This window comes from Spinacia oleracea, chromosome 5 (assembly GCF_020520425.1).
Source record: "Spinacia oleracea cultivar Varoflay chromosome 5, BTI_SOV_V1, whole genome shotgun sequence".
NCBI classification, from domain to species: Eukaryota; Viridiplantae; Streptophyta; class Magnoliopsida; order Caryophyllales; family Amaranthaceae; genus Spinacia; species Spinacia oleracea.
The window spans coordinates 51,616,176-51,636,501 of NC_079491.1; the positions used below are offsets into that span (position 1 = coordinate 51,616,176).

General features: G+C 39.7%; 2 protein-coding genes across 5 annotated transcripts in view; both read right to left on the reverse strand.

Annotated features, from left to right (window-relative positions):
• Positions 1-15,449: 15,449 nt before the first annotated feature.
• Positions 15,450-18,432, reverse strand: LOC130462093 (protein DETOXIFICATION 45, chloroplastic-like). Its single transcript, XM_056830452.1, has 2 exons — positions 18,269-18,432; positions 15,450-15,659 (listed from the first exon to the last, which is right to left on the reverse strand). Exons 1-2 carry the CDS (start codon positions 18,422-18,424, stop codon positions 15,549-15,551), a joined length of 267 nt encoding a protein of 88 aa, XP_056686430.1. The 5' UTR covers positions 18,425-18,432; the 3' UTR covers positions 15,450-15,548.
• A 104-nt stretch (positions 18,433-18,536) lies between these two features.
• LOC130462092 (protein DETOXIFICATION 45, chloroplastic-like) overlaps positions 18,537-20,326 on the reverse strand; it is a 97,476-nt gene continuing 95,686 nt past the window's right edge. For 2 of the 4 annotated variants that reach the window (XM_056830451.1, XM_056830448.1), the window contains exons 2-4: positions 19,020-19,164; positions 18,819-18,915; positions 18,537-18,738 (exon numbers count right to left, since the gene is read on the reverse strand). In XM_056830451.1, the coding sequence (XP_056686429.1) occupies positions 18,576-18,738; positions 18,819-18,915; positions 19,020-19,116 (357 nt within the window). In that variant the 5' untranslated portion in view covers positions 19,117-19,164 and the 3' untranslated portion in view covers positions 18,537-18,575. Of the gene's footprint in view, positions 18,739-18,818; positions 18,916-19,019; positions 19,165-20,040; positions 20,300-20,326 lie in introns of those variants that run through there. The other 2 variants (XM_056830449.1, XM_056830450.1) reach the window with 2 other exon arrangements.

Genomic DNA, 20,326 nt, shown 5'->3' on the forward strand with positions numbered 1-20,326 from the left:
TCATAATCGAAAAAATGGCCGAAAATTATAAGGATTGGCCCAATAAATTACACTTCGCATTATGGGGCTATCGAACATCAATCCGCACCTCCATTGGAGTAACACCATACTCCTTGGTATACGGAATGGAAGCAGTCCAACCGGTCGAGTTGGAGATTCCCTCCCTCCGGATCGTCCTAGAAAGCAAGCTACCCGAAGCCGATTGGGTTCAAGCTAGGTACGACGAGCTCTTCCTTTTAGACGAACGGAGGTTGAGAGCTCTACATCACGTCCAAGTGTATCAAAAGCGCATCGCAAGGCAATTCAACAAAAGAGTCAAACCTCGAAATATCAAAGAAGGCGATTTTGTATTAAAAGAAGTCCGCGCACCTACTACGGACCCTCGAGGAAAATTCCGGCCTAACTGGACAGGACCGTATTTTGTAAAGACCATCCTACCTGGCGGAGCAGTCCAACTAGCTGACATAGATGGAGCGGAATTCGCTAACCTCACGAACTTAGACCAATTAAAAAAGTACCATATTTAAATTCAGTCCAGAGTTAAGGCATCTAATAAAACACATTAAGACTCATAAGCAAACATTCTACGCATTACTCTAAACAAACGGCATAAAATTCGATATGGTTTGGAATCCTTCTGCTTTCGATGGCGGTCCAGCCAGAAAAAGCGAAGGACAAAACTTCAACGCCCAGGACTGGGCGCTGTTATTTTTCACGCCCAGGCCTGGGCGCCGATATTTCCTTCGCCCTTGATCGGGCGTCATTCTCTCTTGCCACCTACCCTCCCGCTTCTACAAAGTGTTCGAACTCCTTTTTCTAACCCTCAAAAGAACCACGAACACTTGGGGGGGAAGCAGACGTGTAATGAACACCCTTTCAAAAAAAATTTCAAAAGCTAGAACTAGGCGCGACCTGATTCTGACGAGATACGTAGGCAATCCTTCTCAAGGATTCGGTCCAATAAAAATTAAAAAAATAATAATAAAGTCATGCAATGCATCAAGAAGAAAAGATATTGCAAAGGGCACTCTACCCTAACCCATGCACGGGCAAGACCAAATAGAATGAAAAAAACAAAGCCACAAGAATTTCCAGGAACAAGCCCAACAAAGGAGTATGGCACGAGTCGGCAAAAAACAAAAAAAATAGTGATCATGCATATGTAATACCCCAAGTAGTCGGTTAGTCTGAAAATATGTGTGCACTCTTATATGAAGTCATTATTTTTACGAAAATCTTTTCCTTTTCGAATTTCGTCGTTGGTTTAGAAAGCTAATATTGCTATAATATGTTAAAACAAAACCCACGGAAGGCTCAAAACATTCTTGCACCAAAAATCGCAAAAAATATATATATACGTGCGGAATACAAGAATGAATATGTACAAAACAGGAGGTAAGCCTAAAAATCGTCATCGGCTCCATGTCTCCAAGCCTCGCCGGTCCATCCACTCCACTCCCCGTGGTATGAGGGCCCCCAGCCAGAGTCACCCCGAAAATGAGGTTGTGACTGCAACTCGGGGCTAGGCTCTCGGGCCACCGACACGGAACGTCGCCTACGCTCCGGCTCGGACCTCTCCCCGGAAGAACTCACCCCCGCGTCAGAACGGAGATGCCGTAGGGGCGAGTGCCGTGCCCTCTCTCTCTCATGACCGTGTCCCCCGCCCGAGGGACCCGCGTCGTCGGCCCCGGCACGTGCAGCAGTCGTCTGCAAAAAAGGACAAAAAAGAGAGTGAATAACCGAAAGCCAAACAAAAGGTACAGATCAAAAGGAAAAAAGAGGGCACATTACCCGAGTAGAGTGGGGGCTCCAACAAGAAAGTGCAGACCGAGCTCGAACCAACGCGGACTTCAACCGGTTGATCACCCCCACCATCGCATTGGCCGTACAGGCCGGAACCTGAAACAAAAATGTCAGTAAAAAAAAGAAAGAAAAAATATAAGAAGAGTACACAAATAAAAGGTGCATACCGCCTCTACTCCCTCAGGGAGCGGAGCATGGAAAACCCGGTCTTCCGGGAAAGTCTCCACAATCTCGGATCCACTCTCTCCGGTATACGAGATCCGAGCATCGGGAAGCGCCCATCCCCCCAACGAAGGGTCAGGACACTCCTGCACAAAACACAGTAGGCATAAACACATGGGCACGAGCATGAAAACACTAAAATCAATACAAAGAGAGGAGGCAACTTACAGCGCCGGGCTCCGGGAGACGAAGAGAATCCTGGATAAACTGGTAATAGCTAGCTCCCTCTATCACCAACTCCGTCGCCGGCACGCCAGTCCTCGAGTGGACCCTCCACGACTCGCCTATCGAGCGAGTAGACAGCATGGTCGCAGGCGGAGGCCTGGGCACCGAAAAAGCCCCGACCGTCTGCATACGTACCCGCTCTCCCAGGTACCAGACAGGGTCCCGGCGGCCAACGAACAAGACCCGCATCTGGCTCAGGGCATAACTATCCCTGACCGAAGCATGGGTACCCCTAAAAGAGAGCCATGGGGTCCAAACCACCTGTTTTTGTACAAACGCAGTCAGATCTCGCACATAAAAAATAATATAAAAGAATGACGAAATACGAGATAGAGGATAAGATTTTGTACATGCTCAGGGTTCCCGTCCCGGATAAGATCCCACACGGTATCGGGCGGTGGACGCACTGTCAGCTTCTTCTTCCAACCCCAACGGCGACCAGCAGGGAACTCCAAAGGCCTCTGCCCCTTTCGGGGAGCCAGCCAAGGTAAGTGCTCAAAGGCCCACAGCTGCAAAAAGAAAAGGACAATAAAATATTAAAAAAAAGAGGCCCGGTAAAAGCGAGAAAACAAAAGAAAGTCTAGGCACATACCTCGATCAAGCGCGGCACTCCCGCTAATGTAATCACAAAGTGACGTCTACTCGGGTCCGAGTCGCGCACCGACAAACTCATCTGGCCGACAAGCGTCGCATAGCCCAAATCGCCCCAGCGATGGTCACCCAGTGTAGACACGTCGTCTACCATACCTATCCACCTCGGGTCAAAGGTGTCAGTCGGACCCGATAGAAAAGTGGAAGTAATAAAATGGAGGTAGAACAGCCGAGCCTGTCTCAAAAGCGACTCCTCTACCCCATGCTCCAAAGCCCACATCAGGTCAGCGAAAGGTATCCCACGGGGCTGGTACGAAGGTAATCTACTACCCATCCACGAGCCCAGGAGCCTGGTACCCTCAGCAATAGTCAGCGATGGGCCATCCGACCTCAGACGAACGGGGTTCCCTGTAAAGGTCAAGCCCGTCAAAGCTGTGTAGTCCTCAGGAGTGATCGTCATCTTGCCCCAAGGAAAGTGGAAGGTGTTGGTGGTATCCCACCACCACCTCATGAACGACCGCAGAAAGGACAGGGAGATGTTAAGCCGCAGTATCTCCCAGAAGGTCTCAACCACCGGAAACAGTGAGCTCGCCCTCACCAAGGCCTGGGCGTCCGAGCTCAGATAGCTAAAAACGGTCTCACTCGTCGCTGCGCTATAGCCACGAACCGTAGTCTCTCTCCTCGCGTGAAGGCGGGAAGTCACGTGGTGCTCTAGGTCGTAGTGCAGATCACGACCGTCGTAGATCTCAGGGCCCACCCATAAAGGACCCGGGCCAGTAGACTGACGCGTTATGCCACGCTCCTCGCGGCCACCAGGAGGGGGTAACGACTCGTCAGACATGCTAATCAACAATACAACAAGGCATTATACCTTTGACAAAATCGGCACTCATACCGATCCCTAAAAAGAGCGCATTTCACTCATGAAATGAAGTCATACAATTTTTGTTCCCTAAAAACATGATACTAAGTTCATACTTAGCAAAATTCCCTAAAGTAAAAATTAACTCCAGCAAAATCAAAATTCTCCCATGATTTGTCACCCATGAATTATGAGGAACGCAAGCAATATACCAAGAATACCTACATTATAAATACTAGGGTCGTAGGTATACTTTGGGGCTAGCATGAAAATGCCCAAATTCAACAAAAATCAACATACTTGCAAAAATTAACATGCACAAACTAATTAACATGTTATGTGGAACATTTCCAACTATCTAATTGAAGGAAAGGGGCACAAAATCAAAAAACCCCAAATCAATTTCATGCACAAAAATACTTGACAAAAATACTGAAATTGACAAAAAAGCTCGAAATTACTGAAAAATACTTACATTGGGAAGATTAGGAAGTGATTTGGAGTAGAATTCGTGAAGAAAAGTGAAGGAAACGAGCGAAAATCAGTAGAAAGAAGTGAAGAGTTTGAGCGAAAATGGTGGAAATGGGAAAGGAAGGAGACGGTCCGCGTATTTAAAGACCAGCCTCCCCCTTCGCATTTTCAACGCCCAGCTCTGGGCGTTAGAAATTCAAGCGCCCACAGCTGGGCGCTGAAAATGCTTCCCAGACAGCGAATATTCGCTGTCGGGCACGCGTACTCCCCTATTTTGTGTAAGATATCCGTTATCTTGATATTTTCTTTCCCAAAAAAAAACGGTATTTTGAAAAAATAAAAATAAAAAATATTGTTAAACAAAAATATACACAGTGTGGACCCACTTATAGGACACATCTAATCAGGAAGTATTACGACCCACCAACAGGTTGTAATCACGAAAGCCCTTCTACATAGGCAAAATAAGAAATTCAAAATGGGCTCGCCCACCCTCAGCGGGCGGGGTCTGCGTCACTAGCCGCGCAGGTCCTCGGTTTTCGAAAAAAGAAGTCTTCAAATTTAAAATAGGCTCGCCATCTTCAGCCGGCGGGGTCTACGGCGCAAACCACGTAAGTCCTTATTTTCAAAAAAGCAAAATAAATTTCAAAATAGATTCGTCCACTTCTATCGGACGGGGCGTTCACCCTCAGCGGACAGGTTCGCCATCTTCAGCCGGCGGGGTCTACGTCACAAACCGCGTAGGTCCTTATTTTCAAAACATCAAAACAAATTCGTCCACTTCTATCGGACGGGGCGTCCACCCTCAGCGGACAGGCTCGCCCACCTTCAGAGGGCGGAGTCTGCGTCACTAACCGCGCAGGTCCTTAGTCGCTGCAGTGATAACCTTTTTCGGTTTTCCCATTTTCCAAAAATTAAAGGATTGGTTTTCCGTTTTTCCAAAAAAGAACGATGTGCTGGATTTTCCTTCGTTTTACGTCCTATAAAAACAAGGGGGTTTTCTCGTTTAGCTAGCCCTGAAAATGAGAATCTTTAAAACGTTTTACCTCGTGATTGGGCTTGGCCAGGCCCAATTACACTTTACAGCTTTAATTTCGAAAACATCTGTAGCTACTCCCAATGACAAAGTGAGGGAGTTTCTACGCACCTTTATATCCTTCCAATGACAAAGTGAGGAAGTTTCTATACTATCAGTTGACAAATCCCAATGACACGTGAGGGATATGTCGACACTTCAAGTGATGACCCTTAAGTCAAATGTTATCATTGGGGGCTCGTGAGACCCTCCCAAAACAGGTCACATACACCATGGCTTGTGTGACGCACTCCGTCTAATACTTTGACCATCGTCTTACTCCAAGACTCAGTCAAAGTGGGGGCTAACTGTAGACACCTACTTTTGTCCCCGTTCCCGCAATGGAAAGGTTCGATGATGAAAGCGTAAATCTCCACTTGACAACGCATCTCCTATAAAATAAACGAATCTCGATTCCCCATTTCATTTCACCCGAAACCTGCTATTTATGGAAACCTGCTAAAAATAGTAACTGCCGTAAAAGGTAGCTTCTAAAAGTGGCAAATCATAAAAGATAGAAACCTGTCAGAATTAGGTGTTGCATTCCAACATAAATCCTAAATGAGATAGAAAACTGCGAGAATCCTATTCCTAATATGATTCAGAAATAAGAGTTACGTATTAATTAAAATCCTAACGAGCCTAGAGTTCGTAACGGGCCCAGACGCATTCCGTCATAAAATTGATACGCGCTAAAAGACTCGAATTAATCTCAAACTCTACGGATTGCAGGAATCCGAATCTGACTAGAGAAAACAGCCCAGACCCTATTTTCAACGCCTGGCTCTGGGCGCCGAAATCTTCGGCGCCCAGGCCTGGGCGCTGAAAATACCTGGGTACGTGTTTTTTCCTAATTCTGTGTGGATTAGAACTCTGCAATTCTATCTTTCCACGAACTCTTCCCTATAAATAGGCCCCTAAGTTCGACGTGAAAGAACACACAACAACACACAATTATATTCAGAGTATTGACTCCAATCCTTAGCCTAAGCCTCTCGCTGCGAAACTGTTCACGCGTTCTGTCGCAATCGATCCATAAATCGAACAGAACGTATCCTGTCCCATAATTGAGATTCGTTAAATAAAAAGGAGAAATAGCAAAGTCAAAGTGGTTAGTTTTCTGAGAACCGTGACGCACCTCTCAAGGGTGCGTCGTAACGTATCCCTTTTCGATAATTTAACTGCTTTCCTCGCCCTTTTTATGAACTGTTAAACTAACCTAATCTGATTGTTCTATCACGCCTAACAAATATAATATTTTTGGGAAATCGGATTATCATGCTAGGTCCCTTAATGCTACTTAAATCAGATAATCACGATCGAATTAGTGTTATATGTTGCATGTTGCTAAAATCAACTCAGATTAGTTTAATAGTTAATGCATGTCCCTTCAATTATTTATGCTGAGCTAGTAAGGATATCCTGCCTCTGGAGTTATCGACGAGCGAAGTACTCCTCTTGGTAGTTACAGTCCCCCGAACCCTCAATCTCTACCTTGCGGGTGTATATGAGAGATCCCCACACCAGGGATCACAAGGGAACCTACGACCGTCGTGGTCAAACATAATTGCACTCCCTTTATGTCACGATAACCGGGTTTTGTCAGTTTTTCTCATTGTCGTTAAAAACTGAATGGCGACTCCTATATTACTAGTCAATTGGGTGTATACTCACAGGAAATCCAATTACACTTGATTGAATAAAAAGAATCGTCACACCCACGAGGGACAAGGTCACGCATTAGCCTCGCGCTTTTTCGACCCCCTCACAATGATATGTATGTGCGAACGAGCGTTCATAGAATGGCCATTGTGTGCGGTCCATTAATCAGATTGCTTGAATTGTTTCATTTTTTTTTTTTTTTGAGCAACGACTGATTTTGAATAGTTTGCTTAGAAGCTTGATAGGGGTCAGGTCCATTCATGAAGTGGGCTCAAACATCGTGCCCTTTCGATTGTTCAAACATTTGCTTCGAGATTTTTATTTTGTTATGGTTGTTTCGTAGCTTGGAGCCCCCAAGTATGCATGTTGGGATGCTTCCTTTTGGCGTACGATTTTGTAGGTTCTTTCGAGAAAGATGCCTTGGGGTTTCGCTCGTGTAGGTGCGAGCTATCCCTTCCGTGGTAGGTAATGTTTTGCTACCTTTTATCCTTAATGTAGAAGTCGTGTGGCTTGCATTTGGGCGATAAGTAGTCTTTGCCTCTTACTCTTGGTCGTGCTTGCATTAGTGCAATGTGCCTTACCCTTTTTTGGACTTGTACTGTTGGATTATGGTGCAACGCAGGCTTGTGTGGCCTAACGGCGTGTCTTAGAACATTCCTCCAAGTGTTGGGATATCATTATTTGGAGTACTTCATCGTGCTGAATCGTTCAGGTGCTCGAACAAGTGTAGCACCTTCTGCGTGGGTTTGCACGGCTTATTACTTCGTTCGATGCGATGATTCATAGGTGTTTCTTTCTTATTTTTGTATCTGGGCAAAACTTGGCTAGCAGAAAGATTCAGCGCCCAGGCTGGGGCGTTAAAGATATCGGCGCCCAGCTCTGGGCGTTGAAAATGATTCCTGGGCAGAATTTTGACAGTTTTTTTTATTCCCTTTTTTTTTCTTTCGTTTTTGCTTTGGAACGATGTAGACTGTGTAACGGGCGCTTTATAGGGCGAGCGTTATGTGCAGGGTTTGATCGGAGTTTCGGTGACTCGCGATTTTCAGTTACCCTTGTTAGTGGGCCGACTTTATATACTCTAAGTAGTGCTTTAGAATTTGGGAGGGGTTGTAGCCATTCTAAGGTTCGTTTTGCACGATTAAAGATTAGGATTGAGCCCCTATGACATATGTATAGCATTAGCGTCGAGAATTTGCGATAAAATCGTCATTTCGAGCATTTTTAGAGTGTTTTTTCTCAAGCCCCCAATTGTAGCTGCGGGATTGGCTTGGTGCTATAATGCTTTGCATACGTTTTTATGCATTCATGGTGACACGAATCATGTATAGTTTGAACCAGACTCGTCTAGTGCGGGGTACGTTCGAGTAGTGACCTGCTACTTCTCTTGTAAATGTCGTATTATGCGACATCGCCATGGTCAAGGTAGTAACATGTGGAAGTGTGCCTTGACCAAAAGTTAGGTGCCTTTCTTTTACCCATAATCATATTTAGAAATCTTTTTGACTCACTTGTAACATCGGGATAAACGCATACTTAGATTAAACCAACGACTCTTTATTATGTTCGAAGAAGTCTTTGAAAATTATATGGAAATTATTTAAAATCCGAATCCTACTGTGTACAATCCGAGGTGTCCTAAGTAAGTTTGACTTATAGAAGGGTTGGTACAAGATTACATGAGTGAATCAAAATACTGTTACGATTTTTGGAATGCTGTCTAAGGATTTGCTGGAAGCCAGGGTGCAGGCGTCAAGACATACTTGTGCCCGTTTGGCATATGCTTTAGGCTTTAGGGCCATCTTTTCCAAAATTGCGGGAATATAAACCGTTTTCAAATTGACTTAGATTTACTTGGTGTATGTCTGTATAAAAGGTCGAGGTATACTTAGTTCCTTCCCTATCTCTTTCATTTTAATTTTTAGCCCCCAGTTACTGTTATGTCTTCCCATTAATAATGCTTTTAGATTTCGATTTTAGATGCCCTGTGTCATATGTCTGAGTAGGGTGAGCCTTGGTTAAGTGCCAAGTCCTATTCACAATGTCTGTTTCTTTTTTTTTCAAAGGGGATTAGCAAGCATTTGAATTACCATGAACGGGTGCCCTGAGTTCGAAGGAACGATGGGGCGATGCCGTAGAACAATCCTCCTTATTGCAAGCTTACTGCCCTTACTACTTGTTGGCGATCATGACTGTGTCTAGTGGTGAAAGAAAGTCTTTAAGTGAGTTAGTTCGCTTTAGGGAGGGTCAAGTCGAGTACTTTAGAGGTCATGGACGCTTGCGTTAGCCCCCATTCAATTGAGGCAGAGTGATCTTTTGAGTCTTGGCTAAGTGCCTAGGAGTGTGAGTGCTCCTTCTGGCAAGGGTACGTGCCCTTATTATTTTTCGATGTGTGCTCATTAATTTGGCATCTTGGTGACTTGGATTCTTTCTTTGACTTAAATTTTTCTTTCGACTTGGATTGCAAGTAATTAAATTTCAATAAAGGACTTCTATTCTTTATTCTTGTTATTCTATAGGCTTTTAATATTTTTTGCAAATTGGTTGGACCGAATCATGGATTGCCTACGTATCCGCCTTAAATAATTTTAATTTGGAATCAGGTCTTGCGTAGTTCTTAGCCTATAAAATGGTTTTTTAGAATGCCGAATTCGATAAGTATGTTCTGAGGTGGAAACATTTTATTTGAAACGGTAGAATAAGTGAAGTTTATTATTATTTAAATCTGCTGCCTTGCCGTAAGCCAAAAAATTTGTTTTATATTTTTGAGTACATGTATTTTCTTTTCATGTGTTTTCTTTTTGGTACGTATACCTGAATACGTGTTGTACCCCTCCAAGTGTTCGTTATTTTTCCGTGCATGTGCGGATAAAATGACGAGCACTTCTGGACAAATTTTTCAGCGAGCAGAGAGATTCGGCACCCAGGCTTAGGCGCTAAAGATTTCGGCGCCCAGCTCTGGGCGCTGAAAATGGTTTCTGGGCGCCCAGGCCTGGGACGGATTCTTTTGGTGCGCTAAATGCTTCTTTATTTTTCTTTTTAGACTAACTTTAGAGGCGCTTTTGCAGAGTTTCTTTTTTATTATTCACATTTTATTATTTTTTTTTGCACTTTTCGTTTGTTTCCTTTTTTGTTTGTGACTCAAGACGGCTTGAAAGATGGGTTGAATGAGATAGGAGAATTTGTATAGGTGTTGGTCAAGCATGAGGATTATATCTGCTAGGGCTCACAATTTGCAGCTTCGTGCTAGTGTCACGAGTTTACATCAACCAAGGCCAATGAACAGCATGGGGACGGCTCAAGGGCATATCAACAGGATGTATCCACACAAGTTATATGGTCATTATGCTAATGGTGGTATAAGAGCAGGTTTTGGAAATAAGGGGTATGACGCACGTGTCAATGGCCGTGCGTGGTTTGCGGTTGACAACGAGTTCGAGAACAAGAGTCGAGGTAATGGTTTCTTGGGTCATGGCAATGAGAACATGGATAGGTTAAAATGAGCTGAACAGGGACCCCAGAGCTAAGGCGTCTAAGAGCATAAGGATTGGAAAGGGTAGACATCGTAGAATTTTATGATTTGGATTGGTTGACTCAATTCTTTTCCTTCGTTTACTTAGGTAAATGTTGCACTACGGGATAAGTATTCCCTGGCTTGCTCTTTTCGGTCTCCCTTTTCTCTTTCTATTTTTTCTTTCTTTTTTCTTGGGATTCCTCCCCAACATAAATTCTTCAATTTTTAATTTGGGCTAAAAGGTAGATGGTTGTGGTCTTTGAGTCACGAGGCGAAACTGAGTGAGCCTCGTTTGGTAGGCCTATAGTGGACCTTTAATTTTAGTAGGCCTAGGGTGGACCTTTAGATTGTCTTACTTTGCAAGCGTATTTAGTCGTTTCGCAATTAATCTGAACCTTGGTATTAGACTTAATGCACCTTGGGTGAAGGACATATTTCCTTCAATCTCCCACTTGTCATTCAGACAAGTGTGCATCCATATTCCTTTGTCACTTAGTGTTACTTACTGAACATAAGGTAAGATCCAAGCCATCCTTATTAGGTCCAGAAGTGTTTCTCGGATTATAGAGTTCAACTGTCAAACTTTTGCAGAAGGTTAAGCCTAACCATTCTGAGCACGGCCATGCATTTTACAGTATCTAACTCTCCGAGAGGCCTTGTTACACAACAAACACCATATCCTATCAAAGATAGGAGGAAAATCCATTCTTGCAATCTATGAACACTCACTTTGATTCATAGTACGCCCAATAACTGCTTTTATAGCCTCCTTTTACGGTGCGACGTTTAGCTAGTATCAAAGCGAACTAATTCTCAAACGCGCAGACATAATCGCTCATGTTCTGAGGAACGGGTTCTAATCACCATTAATGAGAACTACCTATGACATGATTTTAATATCTTAAAGTGTTCTCATGGTCAATCCGATACAAGATCCAATAAGTATCTATGCAAAAGATTCTGACATCCAGTCACTCTAGTTCAAGAAACAGAACTAAGTAATCTACTTGCAATCTAATCTTCATTAGTCATTGGTCGTCCACCTTTCAATGACTTGGATTAGGGATCCTTTGTGACTTCAATATTCAAGTTCACTTATGGGTGTTTCTTTATTGAAGAATCCATCTTGACATCCCATTTGAATGATTTGAATCACATGGACTTATCATTTAATACTAAACCAAGATTAAATGAACTATGAAATATAATTTCATAAACGATAAATGTTTAAACCAAATGCTTACCAATTTGTGGGCCTCAAACCCAAAATCAAGCATTTAATGTTTTACAGATATAGGCCTTTCACCCAATACTTAAAACATTCATGGAACTCAAACTTGATTCCATTTCTGCATATGAATGTTGTGTCTTATTTAATGCAGAGGTTTAGTTTATCATACTTTTCTATCCTTAGCATCTTTTCTATCGAAAGCCTTTCGATGTAAGATGAAAAGATCTTTGAATATGTTTCTAGAATGATCTAGTCTTTTGTTGATGTTTAGGATGATAATCATATCTAAAATATAAAATCATCCAGGTAGCAGACTTGTGATCAACCTGAGTTCATTGAAGAACTCCCACTAAAAACAATTCCCTTTCATTGCTTCTTAGGCAACAATGAATTCATTTCAATTATGTAGAATTTCAAATGATGCTTCCTTTTGGAATGCTCCAACCAGTTCACATAGATGTGGGAGATACATCTTTCAACTGAGAACTTGGTAACTAATCATTGATTCAGTTTCCCATGCATCACACATGGTTTAGAACCTATGTTACCACCTTTTAATCACGACGCCTAATTGCCCGTGTTTGTTTGTGGTTTGCCTAATAACAAGATTCAACTTTTTCTTAGGCAAATGCATGTAGCATCAAAACTTTAGTTATCTTCACTTCCTCTTATCAAGTGCTCATCCTACATCTCCAAATGTATTGGATGTTCTTGATGCTGTTCCAATGATCTTTGATCTAGATCAATAGAGATTGGTATAAACTCGTCACTATCCAATGTTCACGAGTTTTCTTGGCGATCTATATATCACATCATACATGATTGATTGTAATGCAAAAACCATTCGCATTTTAAAATCTATCCATGTAACTTTTAGCTTTATTCTGTCTCAAGAGATACTGAATCTTTGCTAAAATCTTGGCATTGCCATGTGACATAAGGTGAAGGCACCTCTTCAAGGTCCTTCATGCTTAACTCTAGTGATAACAGCCTAGCTTTATACTTAGTTAAAGCATTCATAACTTAGACTTACATCATATGGGTTGAGAGTCTCTTTTGAGTCTCTCCATTGTGTTTGATTTAGTAATTACTTTTACAGAATCCAAACAACGCTTTAGATCCTATCCAATAGATCTTTAACCCAGTATGTTCTAAGTTTCGCCATGGTTCTAATATTGACAATACTTTCAAATCTAACCATTTAGAATTTGAATGTCATCTTCAATAGAACCAATAAACTTGACTTACCTCCCACTAAACTCCTCATTTATAAGATGATCCATATTTTCATAAAGCTATGATTGCTCAATAGCCTTTTAGACAAATATGGTCCAATTCCCACTTGCATGCTTTAATCTACGAATAGATTTCTTAAGCTTGCTCTTTTATCTAGCACCCAAAACTTTTACATTGTGTGATGTACACAATTCCTTTCTACAAGTCCAATTGAGTAAGGTGTTTCGTTTTCCAATTGCCATATTGCCATATGCAATGATTGCTAGATTTATCCAAAATAGTTCAAGCATTCCGACTTGGTGAAAAAGATTTCAACATTATCAACGCCGTGAAGTTGTTTACAATCTTTAACCACCAATCTAGCTTCTCTTTTGTATGTGTGTACAATATCATCTTTGTATGTTTTGAAAACATGTTTGCAACCAATGGGAGTAAACCCTTTATGCAAATCAACCAAATCATAGATTTGATTCTTTAAGATGAAGGTATTTTGGATGAAATGGCCTCAAACCATTTTGTATGGCCTCGAACCATACTTATGTTTTTGATGGCCTCAAACCATACTTGGGAATTTTATTTCATCGTAGCTAACCTGTAAGTCGTATGTTTTTGAAGCACTTTTCAAAGTCTTCATAGTTTTCATTCCTCAATATATCTATGTATCTATCTTGGTTAAATTCTATTCCTTATACGATTTATCTAGGTATTGAACATCAAACGTTTGTGTCTATAAAGACATTACTCAAGTCCTTTGAGTATTAGGATTCTCTTGAAGCCCTTCTAAAGTCTTCATGAAGCTCTTCCAAAGGCTTCTAAGTACGGAGCTTTTCCAAAGACTCCTAAGTTTCCTACATTTGTTTGTTGCTTGACTCGAAGTCCATTCGAGGTCATTTTTCTCCCACTTGCCTTTTTGGAAATATGATGGTTTCCTAAAAGACATTATATTAAGCAACAACCATATGTTCTCAGATTTGTGGTAGAATCAATACCTTTTGTTTCTATGAGTCGCTCATAAAGAAACATATATCTATCCTTGAGTTTGTTTGACGTAAACACTAACTCCCACTGGGTTCGACAACCCTAGATATATATGTACTGAAAAGATGTACTGAAACGAAGTTCAATCCTTATGACATCTTATCCTTAGCTTTGACAACCTTGTTTAGTGTGATAGTCACTTGAGAGTATCATTTAGGAACTATATAGGAAAATAGTCGTGATTATCGTTAATCGAATGGATTCCGATTTCTCCATTTGGACATACCATATTCTTATGGAGCTTCGGTTGTTATAATGCCATATAAACAATCTAGATAATCTTTTTGGCTCATGCAAACATCACCTTGACCAGCCTAGATGTTCCAAAATTCTTGCCAAGTTGATTTTATACCCTTTTGTGAATTACATTGAAGCATTTCACACATTTCACTTTGAGTAAATATAGCCATATTTTTTCAAATTCTTGTGAAATAGGTAAGTCATAAAATCCATCTTTGGCCCATGAAATTCATTGTCTAGAAACTTCTAACAATAGTCCATTTCTATGTCATGTTCAACAAGCAAGACCCACGTGTCTTAAATTAACCAACTTTCAGAAATCCATGCCATGGAATCTTAGAATGTTGACTTGTTGATATGGTCGTACGACATGGCCAAAGATATGTGGAACACAAATCAAAATGTTTGATTTGAACCTTCTGAAGTTTGAGTGTGAAGAGATTCGTTTGTTTATTAATCAATCATATGACTCAACCCTTAAATGACCATTTCATTCAAATAAACACTTAACGAATGATTTTGTTTACTTTGAATGCGAGTCTTTCCGTTGTCCAGGCAGAAATTGATTATGATGATTAATGGAACATAATACCATTAAGTTCCAGCCTTTAGAAGGACTTTACAACAAACATGATGACCGTACAGTTAATGTAGCACAACTTTGCTTCATTTCCCATTTGTAGCTTAGGTCAATTCACTAGTAGAAAAAACCCTTGTTGCAGCGGGCTTTTAGACCCCTGTTGCAGCGTACATCGTATGCTGCAACTGGGGGGCCTGCAACAAGTATTGACTTGTTGCAGCGTACAATGTACGCTGCGAAAAGTACTTTTTTGCAGCGTACATTTGCATGTACGCTGCAACAAGTGTGTAAAATTAGGCAAAAATCAAGACTTGTTGCAGCGTACAAAATGATGTACGCTGCAACAGACTGGTTTGTTGCAGCGGGCTTTTATTTGTACGCTGCAACAAACCAGTCTGTTGCAGCGTACATCATTTTGTTCGCTGCAACAAACCAGTCTGTTGCAGCGTACATCATTTTGTACGCTGCAACAAGTCTTGATTTTTGCCTAATTTTACACACTTGTTGCAGCGAACAAGTATATGCCCCCTGCAACAAAGCTGTGCTTTTGGCGGGAAAATTTTAGTTTTATTTATCTATACCTAGGGTGTCTTGCACCAAATATAGGAACCTGTCAACAAATATAAATAAAATATCGCAACCTGTAGAACAAATATAAAAAACAATAACTGGTGTTTTGTATACATATATATATATCCCAAAACCAAAGTGCACGTACTACATTCAAATATACGTTCCAATTTCAATGTACGCATACATTTTAATGGAAACGATTGTTCTATAACAACTAAACCACCTCGATCAAGCGCGCTCAAGCCAATAGTAAATACTTGCGGGTAAAACACTTAGCCCGTTGCTCACGAACCACATCAATTTCCTCACTAGTATAGGCGCATTCCTCGGAGTGTAGACCTTTACAAAAACAGAAATTTCAACTAAGCATTAGATTAAATTCAAATTAAATATCACACTTTAACATTCAAGCAACTAATAACAATGTCCTAATAGTCTTGGAAACTTAAAGCTAAGCATATTAATCATGTAAAAGGTATAAAATGAATTCTTAGGTTATGTAGCTCAAATTTGGGAGCGAAAATGTCATTTTAGCCTAAATAAAACCTATAACGACCCAATGAGCCTTAAATGTGCGTAAATAGATTGGAATGAGTCTTAGAAAGTTAAAACTATGCATATTAAACATGTAAAAAGTTTAAAATGAGTCATTAGGTTCTTTAGTTCAAAGTTGGGAGCGAAAATGTCAATCCAGCCTAAATAAGACCTATAACGACCCAATGAACCTTAAATGTGCATAAATAAATTGGAACGAGTCTTGGAAACTTAAAGCTAAGTATATTAATCATTTAAAAGGTTTAAAATGAGTCCTTAGGTTCTTTATTTCAAATTTGGGAGAGAAAATGCTCATTTTAGCCTAAATATGGCCAATAACGACCAAACAAACCTTAAATGTGCATAAATAGATTGGAATAAGTCTTGGAAACTTCAAACTAAGCATATTAATCATGTACAAAGTTTAAAATAAGTCCTTAGGTTCTTGAGTTCAAATTTGGGAGCGAAAATATCATTTTAGCCTAAATATGACCTATAACGAACCAATGAGCCTTAAATGTGCATTAATAGATTCGAATGAGTCTTAGAAAGTTAAAAATATGCATATTAAACATGTAAAAAGTTTAAAATGAGTCATTAGGTTCTTTAGTTCAAAGTTGGGAGCGAAAATGTCAATCCAGCCTAAATAAGACCTATAACGACCCAATGAACCTTAAATGTGCATAAATAGATTGGAACGAGTCTTGGAAACTTAAAGCTAAGTATATTAATCATTTAAAAGGTTTAAAATGAGTCCTTAGGTTCTTTATTTCAAATTTGGGAGAGAAAATGCTCATTTTAGCCTAAATATGACCTATAACGACCCAATGAGCCTATAGGTGCATAAATAGATTGGAACGAGTCTTAGATCGTTAAAATTATGCATATTAAACATGTAATAAGTTTTAAATGAGTCCTTAGGTTCTTTATTTTAAAGTTGGGAGCGAAAATGCCTTATTTTAGCCTAGATATGACCTATAACGATCAAACAAGCATTAAATGGGTATAAGTAGATTAGAATAAGTCCTAGAAACTCAAAACTAAGCTTATTAATCATATAATAATTTAAAAATGAGTCCTTAGGTTCTTAAGTTCAAAGTTGGGAGCGAAAATGTCATTTTAGCCTAAATATGACCTAAAACGACACAATGAGCCTTAAATGTGCATAAATGGATTGGAATGAGTCCTAGAAAGTTAAAAATAAGCATATAAAACATTTAGTAAGTTTAAAATGAGTCCTTAGGTTCTTTGGTTCATAGTTGGGAGCGAAAATGTCATTTTAGCCTAAATATGTCCTATAACGACCAAACAAGCCTTAAATGTGTATAAGTAGTTAGAATAAGTCTTAGAAACTTAAAACTAAGCATATTAAACATGTAATAAGTTTAAAATAAGTCCTTAGGTTCTTTATTTTAAAGTTGGGATCGAAAATGCCTTATTTTATCCTAAATATGACCTATAACGATCAAACAAGCATTAAATGGGTATAAGTAGATTAGAATAAGTCTTAGAAACTTAAAACTAAGCATATTTATCATATAATAAGTTTAAAATGAGTCATTAGGTTCTTAAGTTCAAAGTTGGGAGCGAAAATGTCATTTTAGCCTAAATATGACCCATAACGACACAATGAGCCTTAAATGTGCATAAATGGATTGGAATGAGTCCTAGAAAGTTAAAAATAAGCATATAAAACATTTAGTAAGTTTAAAATGAGTCCTTAGGTTCTTTGGTTCATAGTTGGGACCTATAACGACCAAACAAGTCTCAAATGTGCATAATAGATAGGATTGAGTCTTGAAAAGTTAAAAATAATCATATGAATCATGTAATAAGTTTGAAATTAGTTTTTAAGTTCGTTAGATCAAAGTTGGGAGCGAAAATGTCATTTTAGCCTAAATATGACCTATAACGGCCAAAGAAGTCATGAATGTGCATAAATAGATTGGATTAAGTCTTGTAAAGTTAAAACTAATCATATAAAACATTTAATATGTTTAAAATGAGTCCTAAGGTTCTTTATTTCATATTTGGGAGCAAAAAAGCCTCATTTTAGCCTAATATGACCTATAACGACCAAACAAGCCTTAAATTTGCATAAGTAGATTGGAATGAGTGTTAGAAAGTTAAAACTATTCATATTAAACATGTAATAAGTGTAATACTCTGAGAAAATATGTAGCTTTTCCTATTTGGTTTATTGTTCACAAATCAGGATCTTTGGACAACAACAAATGCTTATTAATCCAAGAAGCTTTTCCTATTTGGTTAAAACCCACACATTATTCACAATCTTCAACTTTTGTGATAATCATAAATCATAATGGACAAGCACTGTAGAATAGAGGTAGTCTAGATGCCTGAAAAACCTATAGCCTGGATATCGAACCTCCTAGTTAGATGAAAGCTCATACCTGACCAGATGCGGCCAATCCATCAGTTAAAAGAGAGACAGCCAACCACACTTGCATACAGATTTGATGAGCAGCCATAGCTAGAGGACCTTGACGAGCAGCCATCGAGGTCCCAATCGTCATAGTTATCAAAACAGCCACAGTTCTTCCAATCATAAATCCACCTGGAAAAAAGGTAAACATAAGGAAACAGACGGCAATCCAAACATGTACGAGTAACACTTTAAGTAGGTACAAACAATGGCCACTGAAGCAGACTAATTTAAGAAGTTTGTAATGGTGATTATTAAGTAGAAGGTTATTAAAATCAATGTGTTGGATAAAGAATCAAAAACAGAAAATAACCATAAACATTTCTCTGACACTCACCAGATTTTAAATAGACCCCAAACTTCAGATCTCCAAATTTTGGAGGTAATAATATTACTCTCTTGCTAAGAAACCAAATCATCAAGAAGCTACCTATGTATCTGGAGCACAAACAAGCAGCATGATTACCAATATAGTTAAAAGAAAGCCGACTAACAGACTTCAGGAAGAAAGTGCATACTGAGACACAACAGTGGCAGTGGCTGCTCCAGTGACACCCATCTGAAAATAATTTATGAAAAGCGGGAACAGAAAAACAGCTGCAAGATTGGCAACACCTGCATGCAGATCATCAATGTACAGACATAAAAAGTCAAAAAGTCAATATCTACACCTGCATTGGCCGTATCTGATCCCACAATAGAATTCAGTGAAGATTTACCAGTAGGACTATTAGAAAGAGCTAGCTGGCTAATCTGAGAAGTAGCAGACTCCAGAGATTGCTTTAAATTTGGATCTTTAACATCTGTCTCCTCCATATCCTCATCAGCTGAATATTTTGAGTTCTTAGCTCTATGAACGACAGCCTACCAAAGCCGAATTAACTAATCAATCTTCTGTTAAAAACTTAAAACATATATACAAATGGGGGGGGGGAGGGGATTATACTATTTTGAGATTGAGGCTATCACGAATGATTTATTTTCAGGGATGAAGAAGCTATGCTGACCTAAAAATTATACTCACAAGCCAGAATGATTATCACCCGGAATCTACACTACAACAAACTAATAACCGACCTTACATATCATATGGAAAAATGGTAGCTGCAAAGAGATCATTGACTTCTTGGACTCTACCGAGATCTCACAACTTTATGAGAATAACTGGGTACGACCTCTAAGAATAGTACTTTCATGAAAAAAATTGTTACACTTTCAAATTAGGATGTCTTTTAAGCAAAAAGCTTGTAATGTGGAACAGAGATGAAGGCCAAAATATAATCATAACGGGAAGACCAGAACTCGTCATCAAAACATGATTTGGAATAAAGCAAGGGAAGTTAAGCCAAACCAATGAGTCAGTGACAACAACTGTACACTACCTCACTAAGTCTATATACAGGAAAATCTAGCAGAGGATGCGCATAGAAAATAGTTGCATTGTTACATTGATTTATTTTGTCAGTGTCTCTCACATACTCCTACCATGTTAGGCCTAGCTACAGTGACTGGACAAACGAATTGAACAAACAAATTAAAAAAACCGTAAAAACAAATTGAACAAACCCTAAAAACGAATTGAACAAACGAATTGAACCCTAAAAACGAATTGAAAAAATGAATTGAAGAAACGAATTGAACAAACCCTAAAAAAGAATTGAACAAACGCAAAGAACCCTAAAAACGAATTGAAAAACCCTAATTCTTAAAACAAAAATCAGGTAAACGAATCGAGCAAACCTAAAAGAGGGGACAGGTAGCCGCGGCGAAGAGGTTGACGGAAAATAGGACGCGAGCAACTTTCTTTCTTGAAACCACCGGCTCATGTTTCATTATCCAATCCCACATCTAATAAGACCACACCAAATATACTTGTGGAAGAAATCAAATTACTAGTCGTCTTATAATAAACAATGATTACATTCATGATACACAGACTACCAAATAAACAAAAATATCACATAAATGGAGGAAAAGATTGGCATTAGAATGCAGAACAATGAAATCCAACTATCTAATGGAACCA

Coding starts and splice junctions, on each gene's coding strand:
- LOC130462093 (XM_056830452.1), bottom strand. CDS start 18,424: ATGATTGGAAGAACTGTGGCTGTTTTGATAACTATGACGATTGGGACC. Junction 15,660..18,268: donor GATTGGCCGCATCTGGTCAG/GTATGAGCTTTC, acceptor GTTTTTGTAAAG/GTCTACACTCCGAGGAATGC.